Source organism: Hylobates moloch, unplaced genomic scaffold (assembly GCF_009828535.3).
Source record: "Hylobates moloch isolate HMO894 unplaced genomic scaffold, HMol_V3 SCAFFOLD_19, whole genome shotgun sequence".
NCBI lineage: Eukaryota > Metazoa > Chordata > Mammalia > Primates > Hylobatidae > Hylobates > Hylobates moloch.
In genome coordinates this window covers 50,070,403-50,084,087 of record NW_026652294.1, presented here as the reverse complement: position 1 = coordinate 50,084,087, position 13,685 = coordinate 50,070,403, and the positions used below count along the sequence as shown (strand labels likewise).

The 13,685-nt window shown below is 37.7% G+C and overlaps 2 protein-coding genes across 3 annotated transcripts in view; both read right to left on the bottom strand.

Moving 5' to 3' along the window:
* UBAP2 (ubiquitin associated protein 2) overlaps positions 1–13,685 on the bottom strand; it is a 66,597-nt gene that overhangs the window by 34,980 nt on the left and 17,932 nt on the right. For both annotated transcript variants that reach the window (XM_058431218.1, XM_058431220.1), the window contains exons 4-5: positions 7,769–7,834; positions 4,834–4,886 (exon numbers count right to left, since the gene is read on the bottom strand). In XM_058431218.1, the coding sequence (XP_058287201.1) occupies positions 4,834–4,886; positions 7,769–7,834 (119 nt within the window). The remainder of the gene's footprint in view (positions 1–4,833; positions 4,887–7,768; positions 7,835–13,685) is intronic.
* LOC131382034 (oligosaccharyltransferase complex subunit OSTC-like) lies at positions 10,297–12,579 on the bottom strand. The gene is made up of 2 exons (XM_058431846.1): positions 12,328–12,579; positions 10,297–10,317 (listed from the first exon to the last, which is right to left on the bottom strand). Exons 1-2 carry the CDS (start codon positions 12,577–12,579, stop codon positions 10,297–10,299), a joined length of 273 nt encoding a protein of 90 aa, XP_058287829.1.

The following is a 13,685-nucleotide window of genomic DNA, read 5'->3' as shown; positions in this document are numbered from 1 at the left end:
TCTGGGCAGCCGAGGCAGGAGGATTGCTTGAGGCCAGGAGTAAGACTTCATCTCTAGGAAAAAAAAAAAAAAAAAAAAAATTTGCTGATCGTGGTGGTGTGCACCTGTCCCAGCTACATGGGAGGCTGAGGCAGGAGAATCGCTTCAGTCCAGAGATAGAGGTTGAGGCTGCCGTGAGCCATGATCACACCACTGCACTCCAGTCTAGGGGACAAAGTGAGATCCTGTCTCAAAAAAAAAAAAAAAAAAAAAGAAGAAGTCATTAAGAAGTTTGTAAAGGTGAAATAATTGATGTTTTCTCCCCCCAAAGACAGATGTCTTTAGTACTTAATTGATGAGTAATTTTACATTTCATTTTTATTAAACCATGGGTTTCTATTATTTTAAAAAAATTGATTTTTATCGCATTCTAACACATCCAATAAACCGCAAATATTCAAACCGAGTAACTGAGTAAGTCTGGCATACATAGGCTCCCATGAAACCATCACCACAATCAGGACAGTGAACGTATTCTTTACTCCCCCACAATTTCCACCTGTCCCTGTGGAATCACTCATTCCCACAACTTGTCTGCATCCCCAGGCAACCACTCACATGCTTTCTGACACTACAGATTAGGCTGCATTTTCTAGAATTTTAAATGAAATAATAAAAGTATCCAAACCTTTATTCCTGGCTTCTTTCACTCAGCATAATTATTTTGGGATATATGCACATTGTTTTAACTCACTTTTAGGGCACTCAGGATAAATTTTTTGAAACCTCAACTGACATTAATAAAAGATACATATTCTTTTTATGTTTTCAATGTGGGGACTTGGCTTTGAAAGGCTGGAAAATGTTGATCTAATGAGGTAATACGGAAAACATAAAAATGCTACTCAAAAGGTTCCCATAATTCTTATCAACTCTAAATGTCTCAGAAACACTGTATAAAACCAGACTTCCTGCATGAGACAGTATGTGTAAGCAGGAGGTAGAGCAGACAGTAGGTGTTCATTTTCTTCAACAATATAAAAGTGCTAAATTGTTTACCGGTTCAACAAGTCAACAAGAAGGGCGTAAGTTGCATCCTATTCCAAAACAGGGTGTGTGGGAAGGGTTTTTTTTTCTTTTTTGGGAGACAGACCTTACTCTGTCACCCAGGCAAGAATGCAGTGACCTGATCACTGAGGCTCACTGCAGCTACAAACTCAACCTCCCAGGCTCAAGCATTCCTCCCACCTCCACTTCCTAAGTAGCTGGGACTACAGGCACCTGCCATCACACACAGCTATTTTAAAAATTTTTTGTAGAGACAGGGCCTCCCTATCTTGCCCAGGCTGCTCTTGATCTCTTGGGCTCAAGCGATCCTCCTGCCTCAGCCTCCCAAAGTGCTAGGGTTACAGGCATGAGCCACTGTGCCTGCCCCAAGGTAGTAGTATTTTAATATTCCGAGTGAATCCATTTTTGCCTGAAAGAAACTTACAAATTAAATCTATTTAAGAAAAAGAGAAAAAGAAGTAAATGAGAACTACTACAAACACTGACATATCTAAACATGATAATAAAACACTGAATGGTTCCCCCCACCCTTTTTTTTTTTTTTTTTTTTTTTTTTTTTAAGGAAGGGCCAGGCATGATGGCATGCACCTGTAATCTCAACTACTTAGAGGCTGAGGCAAGAGGATCGCTTGAGCACAGGAGTTTGGGGTTGGAGTGAGCTGGCCAACAGTGCAAGACCGAGTCTCTAAAATTAAAAAAAGGCCGGGCACAGTGGCTCATGCCTGTAATCCCAGACCTTTGGGAAGCCAAGTCAGACAGATCACTTGAGGTTAGGAATTCGAGACCAGCCTGGCCAACATGGTGAAACCCCGTCTCTATTAAAAATACAAAAATTGGCCAGGCATGGTGGCGCGCATCTATAATTCCAGCTACTCAGGTGGCTGGGGCAGGAGAATCACTTGAACCCCGAGGCGGAGGTTGCAGTGAGCCAAGATCGTGCCACTGCACTCCAGCCTGCACAACAGGGAGAGACTACATCTCAAAAAATAAAAAATAGATTAATTAAATTTTTTATAAAAGGAGAAAAGAGGTGACTAGTTATTGTTCTAAAATCTAGAAGGAATCTGGGATTCACATTTTAGATTATTCCCCTACCGATCAGCATTACTTTGTATCACCTCAGAGAAATTTACAATTTTTATGATTCCAAAGAAAAAATACCCAAATTCTGTTAACTCTTTTCAGGAATTACATATTTTGATACAGCAGAATGTTAATGTCTCTCTGGAGTACATGTATACTGCCTGATACTAGATGTTCATCAAAAGACTTCATGTGACCCACAGAAAACTCTAATAATTTAGGCAGGACAGCTATTATGATATTCATTATACAGATGAAAAATAGGAGGCTCAGACTGGAAAGATGCCTTGTTGAAGGTCAACAGCTAGAATTTACATAGAATTTTGTCTTCTGATCCCTTGCTGATTTTCTAACATGCCTGCTGATCCTGAGAGGCAACCAGATGTAAAGCTTTTAGCCTTGCAACCTTCTCCTATCCCACCTTGCAACAAAACTTTAGCAAAAATTCTAACAATAAAAAAAATTTATACGTGGGATGGTTCTGTTCAAAATAAGGTAAGATGTCCACAGACTATTCACTTTGACTTCCCTTTAACACTAGTGCCCAACCCTCCACTGGTTTAAATAACCACTTATCAAGTCCAGCCTCTGATATTAAAGGTATCAAACGTCGTACCAGTATGATGCACAGCCAAGGATAACTAGAGAGCCAAGTGGCATCATAACGCTAAGGACTTTCAATTAGTATGCAGCAGCAGTGAAAATATCCCCCAAATCCCAACTAAAGGAGCATATCTATTCTCATCTTTGTCACACTCTACCCAGCTCACTCCTAACAAGCCAGATTTAATCCTGCTAAAAAAAGAAAGGAGGCAAAAGTACAAAGTTTAAAAAAAAAAAAAAAATGCGTGTCCAAAATTGCTTAATTTTGGCCAGGCATGGTGGCTTATGCCTGTAATCCTGGAACTTTGGGAAGCCAAGGCAAGAGAAATGCTTGAGCCTGGGGGGTTGAGACTGCAGTGAGCTATGATCGCACCGCTGCACTCCAGCCTGAGCGACAGAGCAAGAGCAAGGCCCTGTCTCAAAAAAAAGAAAAAAAAAAATTAAAGTGTTTATTTTTTACAAGGTAAAATGAATCTATCTATGGTAGTGGGTTGTTCAAACACCACTTAAAACCCAAATAATACTGTGTGTGAAGGAGTAGTAAGACCCAAGGAACAATGCCCTGCCTAAGGTCATCAAACAAGTCAAGTAGAAATCATGTTTCTTGTTTCTCATTCCAAGCAGGTCCTGTTAGCATAAATGGAAACACATATGGAGACAGAGAAAAAGAATCTCAAACTCTGCGTCATTGTATATAGTTTTGAGGATCTGTATTTGTAACCCATTTATTCTTTCCCTCTCAATGTCTGCTCAAACTCTGTGTCAGGTAGATACCAAACTCAAGAGTTCTAGAATTTGACAGTCAAACAGAAAAGAGGTATAAAATTTTATGGTATTGGGTTATTTATCCCTTTTTTCTCTTTATTATTTAACTTATTTTTTTTTTCCAAAAAAATACTATGCTGAAAGCAGAACTTAATAGACTGATGGTATCCAGAAGCTAGTGTAACATGCTCAAAAATATCTCTGGAATAAAGGAATTTAAAAAAAAAAAAAAAAGCGTTCTTCTAGTCAAAAGGGGAAGAGGTTGGGCATGGAACCAGAGCAAACTTATTCAGGTTAATTTCAACTGTGATCCAAAATATAGACTCTCCTTTAATGAAAATATTCTAAAGAATAATAGTTCACAAATCTGGGCAACAGTGTCAGCTGGCTATCAGGTCAAACAAAACACAGATAAGCTTAAAAAAAAATCAATCCTACTTAACACCTGGTAAATTTTGTTTGTTTGCTTTAAGATAGATTCTTGCTCTGTCACCCAGGCTAGAGGGTGGTGAAACGATAATGCAGCCTTCAACTCCTGGGCTCAAGAGATCCTCCTGCCTTAGCCTCCTGAGTAGCTGAGACTACAGATGCACAACCCCACATCCACGTAATTTTATTATTATTATTTTTTTGTAGAGACAGGCGTCTCACTTTGTTACTCAGGCAGGTCTCATATTCCTGGCTTCAAGTGATCCTCCTACCTTAGCTTCTCAGAGTGCTGGGATTATAGTTGTGAGCCACTACGTCCAGCCTAACACCTCAACCTTTTTTCTTGTTTGTTTTTTCCAATTTCCCAATCATCTTGACACTTGGTCATTTTTAAGCACGAAAACAAATATTCTTAAAAATCTGAAAATCTAAGTTCCTTTTAAGAAGCATCTGTTAAAAAAGCCAACTCTCGAAAACCCTGGCTACGATACATGCCAGAAAAGAAGCCAAGATAAGATGTCTCAGGCTCTTTCTTCCAAGCACCAAAGTTCCCACCAAACACTGAAAGAAAGACAGGTATCGGCCAGGCGCAGTGTCTCATGCCTATAATCCCAGCACTTTGGAGGTTGAGGCAAGTGTATCACCTGAGGTCAGGAGTTTGAGACCACCCTGACCAAAATGGTGAAACATCATCTCTACTAAAAAAAAAATACAAAATTAGCCAGGCGTCGTGGCACACACCTGTAATCCCAGCTATTTGGGAGGCTGAGGCAGAACTGCTTGAATCCGGGAGGCGGAGGTTGCAATGAGCCGAGATCACACCATTGCATTCCAGCCTGGGCAACAAAAGTGAAATTCCATTTCAAAAAAAAAAAAGAAAGGTCTCATCTGACAGCGAACACTTACATCTTCAGTCCAGTCTTCTGTTGTCCACTCTTCCACAGAATTCTTCCAAGCCCCTATTGGGAAACAACAGCAATCAAAGTTTACACCACAAAGTCAAATACAGTCCGAGTCCAAATGATTCCTTTTTGTGTACTATGCAGGAAAAAAGATACATACACCTCACTAGCAATTTAGTTTACAACCCAAGAAACATGACATTCTTAATCTATTCCCGGTAAAATCAGTAATATTTCTTTTCTCTCCTTCTCTTTGAAGTAATGTTTACAAATGCAACTTGACTAGTAGTCACTATCTACATAACCTCAAATCAGTGTTTCAAATGGATTTTGCTTCAATATAGGTCAAATCCAAGCAATTCTGCCATGAGTAAGAAAGTATGGATGTAGCACAAATATAGACATTTAACAATGGTTTGATTTCTTACAATATAGTCTTCAAAACAACAAATTTCATTTTAAGGCAAATCTGTCTTGGACCCTATTTCAGGTGGATTACTGAATTATCAAATTTAGAGAAGCATCCTTTTTATAAAATATTAGCTCTACTACGTGGTTTCCTAATAGGTCTCCAGCAAAGTTTAACACTACTCTTGCTCACACCAAGTCTGCTGCTTTAAGTTCTGGAGTCAGTACGCAGGATGCACTCAAACGGTTCTCACAGAATACTCACCCATAACCCATCTAAGTACTTTCAAAAGTGTTGCTACTCAAAAAATACTTACTTACAGATCTTATATAAGTAGAGGGCCATTGTTTATAGCATGTATAAAAAAAAATGCCCATAGATAATGGTTTTTAAAGGAAATACACTAAGAAATTAACGACAACCCCAGAAAGCGGGATTATGGATGTTTTCAGTTCCTTTATAGGAAGAAAGGAGTTAATCATCTGACATACAAAATTCCATTTCTCTCCAAAAGTTGTGTATGGAGAGGGAAAAGGAGGAGGGGCACGCTTGTGAGACAAAAGAAGTCAGGTAACCATGTCTACCTTCCTTAGAATCATGTAAACAGCCAAATAACTGACCTCCTCATAAGTAAAATGATGACTGTTTCCTAGAAAGAGAGTCCTTATTTATGGAATGTTTTTCACAGGATGTACCTGATTTCAGATTGGGATGACTCTCTGTGAAATGTGATGTAAACTGTGCCAATATTTGGATGTAAAATACAGATGTTTCAAAACCGAAAACATTTAATTCTGTCTGAGAAACCACTAATACACTGGAAATTTGGAGGATGAAGTTAATGAAAGCCAGAATGGTAAGAGAAAGCTTGATGGCGAAGATGAAACACACACACACAAGAATATAAAGGAAAATTTCCAGGAGAAAAACAATGATGAAACATTACAAAAACCTACATAAAAAATATTAAAAGTACTCTAAAGCTTAAAATATACATTATTTTTTCTAATTTTTAAAATTGCAATAAAATACATATAAATTTGAGCAGCTCAGCCACTATATGTACAGTTAATGTAGTAAGTTAAAACAGACTTTTATACATGATATGTAGTAAGAATGGCCTACCATGGCAATTCAGGAGATGTATTAAAAGTTTAAAAAAGGCTGGGCATGATGGCTCATGCCTGTAATCCCAGCACTTTGGGAGGAAGAGGTGGGTGGATCACGAGGTCAGGAGTTCAAGACCAGCCTGGTCAATATGGTGAAACCCTGTCTCTACTAAAACTACAAAAATTAGCCGGGCATGGTGGCGTGTGCCTGTAGTCCCAGCTACTGGGGAGGCTGAGGCAGGAGAATCGTTTGAACCCGGGAGGTGGAGGTTGCAGTGAGCTCAGATCATGTCACTGCTCCAGTCTGGGCGACAGAGCAAGACTCTATCTCAAAAACAAATAAATAATAAATAAATAAATAAATAAATAAATAATAAAAAATAGGGCCTGGAGCAGTGGCTCATGCCTGTAATTGCAGCACTTCGGGAGGCAGAGGTGAGTGGATCACCTGAGGTCAGGAGTTTCAGATCAGCCTGGCCAACATGGTGAAACCCCATCTCTACTAAAAATACAAAGAATGAGCCAGGGGTGGTGGCTCACACCTGTAAATCCCAGCTACTTGGGAGGCTGAGGCAGGAGAATTGCTTGAACCCAGGAGGTAGAGGTTGCAGTGAGTCGAGATCACGCCATTGCACTCCAGCCTGGGCAACAAGAGCAAAACTCCATCTCAAAAAAAAATAAAAAAACATAAAAATAATATAATAAAAAAATTAAAAAAGACTGGCCTACCACTTTGAGAGCAGTATTTTGAAAATAATTAAACACAACTTTGGACTTGCATAATAGGGTGAGAATCTGAGTACATTTAAAACCAAGTACAAGGCACTATGTATGTAGCCTGAAGGAAAAACAGGGAAACAGATAGTTATAAGCAGAGATGCAACATGATAGAGTGGTAAGTCAGGAAATTACAGGGGAAACTCCCATGTCAGAAGCAAGTGCCACGTTGTTGCAGGAACTAGCCATACTTACACAGACTATAAAAAATTCCAGACATTAAATACAGAAGGCAGAGGCTCAGGTCTTAATCATATTTTGGAATATTAAAATTTTAATTTGGTCCACATTAGACCTACACCCCAAAACATAAGGGAAAAACTTCAACAATTCTTATTTTCAGCTTAAAACAATATATTTGAGATGAACGCTTTAGGTTCAATTTAACTTGGTGTTAGTCCTCTAACGAATGTATGTTAAGGCCACTGAGGAACAAGGAAAACGATGAAAATTCTGTGGCACCTTGAAAGTCAATCAACAAAACATTTCCATTAGCAAACTGCAAATATGATTACCAAATAAATAGGTATAGTTTACAAACATTTATCTGATAAATTTTTATTAGCTAGCTTTGATAAAAAATGACAGGTATTGCAAGCAATTTATAAGATTCTTAATTTAAAAAATTAAAAAATTATTCATACCTTTGAGTCCATAAGAACTTTTGTTTGACAGATCCTGAGCTATGTTGTGAGTATTTGATGCCAGTTCTGTGGACCAATGTAAAATTGAGGGTTTAAACATATCAAAAGAATGAAAGTATTCATCACAGAGAAGATGGTCACTGTCAAAGCTATGTATATGCTGCGTTACTGCCCAAGGATAGTGAAATGTAATTGAAATCCATACTCTTACAGGTCACTGCAAATCAAGTTATGAATCTTATCCTTGATGGCTCTTGGACACTCAAATTACTTCAATTATTCTCATTTTCATGCCCATGTTTACCAAGCTCCCTTCTCACTCATCAAAGAGAGTATTCTAATCTGTTCAACAGGTACCAGTTTTTAGAAAATTTATAAATTAGCCTTCTGAGTATACACAAGTCTTTCTAGTTTGGTTAATTTGAGTGTTCCTCACATCGGGAATAGATTTGTGGTTATTATACTGTCAACAGTTGGGTTTCTGAGCCTATAAGGCTGAGTCCTGGACTCAGAACTCTCTTATCAACAAGCCAATACCATTCTGTGAGGCCTCTGGAAAAACAGCCAGCACCATCAGCTGATGACATCCTTTAACTGTATTCTACAACAAACTGGTTTTGCTTATCTAAATGCTTGTCAGCAAGAAATATGCTACTTTAAATAATAAGTGGGAGGAGATGAAAGAAAAGAGAGAGGAGGAAAGAGAAAATTAAAAAAAAGTAACTAATTGACTAATTCAACATTCTGCTTCAACACTTGCACAACATTCGGCTTCAAAGCCACGGAAATGGGCACAGCTTCCACACACAGTTCTTCCACACTGTGTGGAAGCTGTGCACAGTGGTACAGGGCTGTAGTCCCAGCTACACAGGAAGGTGATGCAGGAGGATCACTTGAGCCCAAGAGTTTGAGGTTGTAGTGCACTAAGATTATGCCTGTGAATACCAACTACACTCCAGCCTGGACAACAAATTGAGACCCCCATCTCTTAAAAAAAAAAGAAGCAAGAAAAAAAACCATCAGTGGAGGTATTAATAAAGGCACTATAATATCACATACAGTTTTTTGTTTGGATGTGTTTTCATTCCACTTTTATAAAAACCTGAGAATGGGATTGTCAGATTGTACGATAAAGGTATGCTTTCCCACCAGGCATGTATATGAGTACCTGTTATTCCACAATCCTCACCAGCACTTGGAATTTTTCATTTCCTTTAAAGCCATTTTAATAGGTGAATGGGAGTAACTCAATGTGGCTTTACTTTGTATTTCCCCAGTGACTAATAATGATGAGCGCACTCAAAGATTTGTTTGCTATCCATTTATCATCTTCCCTTATAAATGCAAATATTTTGCTTTTAATTAACTTATGTTAAAATAATTACAGATTCACAGGAAATTATCCTTCACCAGTCTCCGTGTTGAAACAGACATTACACAAAATTTACCATTTCTGACCCTCTCCAAGTGTACAATTTAGTGGCACAGAGTGTATTCACAATGTTGTACAATCATTACTATCCATTTCTAGAACTTCTTCCATTTTTTTCCCCCATTTTTAATTGCTCATTTGTTTTAGGAGGTTGTTTTCTTATTACTGAATTGTGAGAGTTCTTTATTTTGTATATAAGTCCTTATCAAATATGGATTTTATATAAACATTTTCTCCAAGACTACGTCTCATCCTATCATTTCATTTTTCTCTTCAGAAGAATTTCATAATTTTTGATAAAATGTACTTTGTCAATTTTCTCTTTTATGACTCAAGCTTATCGGATTCTATGTAAGAAATCTTTGCCTAACCTAAAGTCACTAGGATTTGCCACTACATCTTTTTTGTAAGTTGTACTTTTAGGTTTCATGTTTAAGTGTAAACTTGGAGGGTAATTTTTGTATACAGTATAATGTATGGCATTGAATTGCCTCATAATCTTTGACAAAAAACAATTAGCCATATGTATATGTGTTTATTTCTAAACTACCATGCTACTGATTTATGTGTTTTGCTTACTGTAGCGTTAGAGCAGTTCTTAAAATCAGGGAGTGTGGGCCGGGTGCGGTGGCTCACACCTGTAATCCCAGCACTCTGAGAGGCTGAGGCAGGTAGATCACAAGGTTAAGAGATGGAGACCATCCTGGCTAACACAGTGAAGCCCCGTCTCTACTAAAACTACAAAAAAATTAGCCAGGTGTGGTGGCGGGCGCCTGCAGTCCCAGCTACTTGGGAGGCTGAGGCAGGAGAATGGCGTGAACCCGGGAGGCAGAGCTTGCAGTGAGCAGAGATCGTGCCACTGCACTCCAGCCTGAGTGACGAAGCGAGACTCCATCTCAAAAAAACGAAATCAGGGAGTGTGGGTCTTAGAACTTTTTTTTTCTTTTCAAAATTGTTTAGGCTACTTTAGTCCCTTTAATATTATATAAAAATTTTAGAGTCAAGTTGTCAAGGCCAGGCACAATAGCTCACACCTGTAATCTCACCACTTTGGGAGGCTGAGGTGGGCAGATCACTTGAGGTCAGAGTTCAACACTTACCTGCCCAACATGAAACCCTGTCTCTACTAAAAAAAAAAAAAAAAAAAAAAAAAAAAAATTAGCTGGGCATGGTGGCGCACACCTGTAATCCTAGCTACTCAGGAGGCTGAGGTAGGAAATCACTCACCCGGGAGGTGGAGGTTGCAGTGAGTTGAGATTGCAACACTGCACTCCAGCCTGGGTGACAGAGTGAGACTCCATCTCGAAAAAAATAAAAATAAAAAAAAGAATCAAGTTGTCAAAAATCTGCTAAGATTTTGATTGGAATTGTGCTGAAGCTATCGATCAATCTGGAGAGAAATGACATTTCAAAGATATTGAGTCTTCCAATTCATGAACACTGAATATGTTCCCTTTTATGAGGGTCTTCTTTGATCTTTCCCAACATGTTGCATAATATTAACATACAAATCTTGCATATACGTAGTCAGAAATAACTATTTCTTGTTTTTTTGGTACTACTAAAAAAAGTACTGTTTTTCTTATTCTTTGTTTGCAATTGTTCACTGCTAGTAAAGAAGTACCATAATTATATTTTAATGATGGTTATAATTCTATATGCATTTGTTAGAATTCATCCTCTGTACCTCTAAAAAGGGGAGAATATATGTGTATTTATACAAAAACTACAACAAATCTGATTTTTTAAAAAAATCAGTGAGGAAAATTTACATGAGACGAACTACCGTGGATTAATAAATTCAAAGACTGAGTCAGTAAAAACTAAATGTCACAACAGTGAGACTAAAATATTAAAGTGGTATATCCCTCTATTTATTGTCTTCTTTATTTTCTCTCAATATTGTTTTATATTTTTTCTAATCTTACATATCTTATATATCATTAGACTTATTCCTAGGCATCTGGTGTTTTCTGAAGCTACTAGCAATTTTTTTCCATTTTCTGTTTGTTGATGATTTATAAAAATACATGCCTTCATGAAACTTGTGTCTTGCATCTTGTGCTTGTGAAACTCTCCAATAATTTGTCTATAGATTCTTTCACACAATCACAAAAAACAATGGTTTATTCTCCCTTTCCAATCCTTATGACTTACTTATTTTTTCTTTATTGCACTGGCTAGGACCTCCAGTACAGTGAGAATGGAAGCAGGGACCGCATGTGTTTTTATCTTGTTCCAGAGGAAAACCATTCAATATATCACCATTGACTGTAATATCTGCTGTAAGTTTACAGATATTCCTTATCTGATTAAGGAAATTCCTTGTATTCCTAACTGCCAGGGTTTTGTTTTTAATTAGAAAAATTATTTATTTCTGCTCCTTTCATAGATCTTATTGTTCAGGAAATAGTTACACATAGATATCTGAAATAATGTATTATCACACTCCCTGTTAAAAGGCAAAGCACCACAGGTAAAGCTGATCAGCCATCTAGAATTCTCAACTTATGGAATCTTGCTTCCAGATTTTATATTAATTTCTGAAAATCAGAAATGTCATCTCCAAAAAAAAGTTAAAGGGGCTGTAAAAAATAATCACTTTATTCGATATTATATTTGTAAACTGGAGTATATTTTCTTTAAAAAATGAAAAACTAAGAAGAAAATGTCACTCAACATCATTGATGTCAATAGGTCAGCAGGAAAAAAAATACTGTGATAAACTTGTCTCTTTGATACCAAGAAGAAATTTTACTCCAAGCTACACTTCCAGTGTTTTCACTACATACTTCTTTACTGCTGCTCTTCATTCTTTTCCACATTTTGCAACAGCGGATTGGTATAGCCTTTAAAACTTCATTGACAGGAACAAATCCAGTATCCATTGATTTCTTCTCAAAAGGCACTCTAACCTATCAGATTGCCTGGCAGTTACACTCTCATGAATACTCTAGCCATAAAAAAAACTCAATAGGACACAGACAAATCTACTGAATAGAAGAAGAAATCTACTGGGTTTTGGGATCTTTGGTGCATTCGACTGTTACGGGATTATGAAACCTAAACCTTCCATTGTAAACAGGAAGCTGGATGCAAGTCCTTCCATAATATACTGTCCATTTACTCTGTACACCAAGAAAGCTACTGGCCACTGATGCCCATGTTCATCGGTCACAGAGCCAACACTTTGAGGTTCAACAATAACATAATAAATTATTCCTCTGGTGATGAGGAAGCAAGATACCACCACCAGAGCATACATAGCCATGGCCGAGGGCATGTGCAGCCTGGTCGGCTTCTTCAGCTTCAGGTTGGGACATTCGAGCACTAATGGGACGCGGTACAAAGTCTCTATGTTGGTGGAATCAAGGGCCATTATCAGGCTCAAATCCCACATGCCACTCAGAAACAGTTTGTTTTAATCATGAACGAATATTGAATGCTTTTCCTTATTGAAATAATCATATGGATTTTTCTCCTTAATTTTGTTAAATGGATAATACTAATTTCTATATTTTTATATATAATACAAACATGAAATCTATCCTTTTACAACAGTTGAATAATTTTTAGTATATTCACAATTTGTGCAACCATCACCTCTAATTCTAGAACATTTTCAACACTCCAAAAACAAACTCCATACTCATTTGTAGTCACTCACCACTTTTCCCAAATAGTTCTAGCCCTAGGCAACCACCAAGCTAATTTCTGTCCCTATAAATTTGCCTTAGACATTTCAGATAAATAAAATCATAAAATACGATATATGTGGTCTTTCTGTGACTCTGCATACTATTTTCAAGGTTCATCCATGTTGTAGTATGTACCTTAATTCCTTTTTATGGCTGAACATTATTCCATTCTGTGTATATTCTATATTTTGCTTATACATTCATCCATTGATAAACATTTGAGGTTTTTTTCCGCCTAGACAGACCTGTTCAATAGGAAGTATGGGTTGTTTCTACTTTTTTATAATTATGAATTATGTTGCTATCAATCTTTTTGTACAAGATTTTATGTGAACCTATATTTTCCTTTCTTTTGGGTATGCATCTAAGAGTTGATTTGACTTGTTTTTTAAAAGTTAAACAAACTAAGCTGGGCATGGTGGCTCATGTCAGTAATCCTCGCACTGGCTGGGTAGGAGGATCTTTGAAGCCAGGAGTTCAAGACTAGCCTCCGCAACAATGCAAAATCTTACCTCTACAAAAAACTTTAAAATTCACCCAGTGCAGTGGTGTGTGCCATAGTTCCGGCAGTAAGTACTAGGGAGGTTAAGGTGGGATGGCTTGAACCCAATGGTTCAAGGCTACAGTGAGCTATGATCACACCACTGCACTCCAGCCTGGACAACAGAGTGAGATGTTCTCTCTTTAAAAAAAAAAAAAAAGAAAGAAAGAAAGAAAGAAAAGAAGGTAGGGCACAGTGGCTTATGCCTATAATCCCATCACTTTGGGAGGCCAAGGTGAGTGGATC

What these genes read in the sequence shown, in the direction of transcription:
- LOC131382034 (XM_058431846.1), bottom strand. Translation starts at nt 12,579, where the DNA reads ATGGCCCTTGATTCCACCAACATAGAGACTTTGTACCGCGTCCCATTA. An exon ending in TAGCTTTCTTGGTGTACAGA is followed by an intron (nt 10,318 to 12,327) that starts GTAAATGGACAG and finishes TAGTAGAGACAG; the next exon opens with GGTTTCATGTTGGGCAGGTA.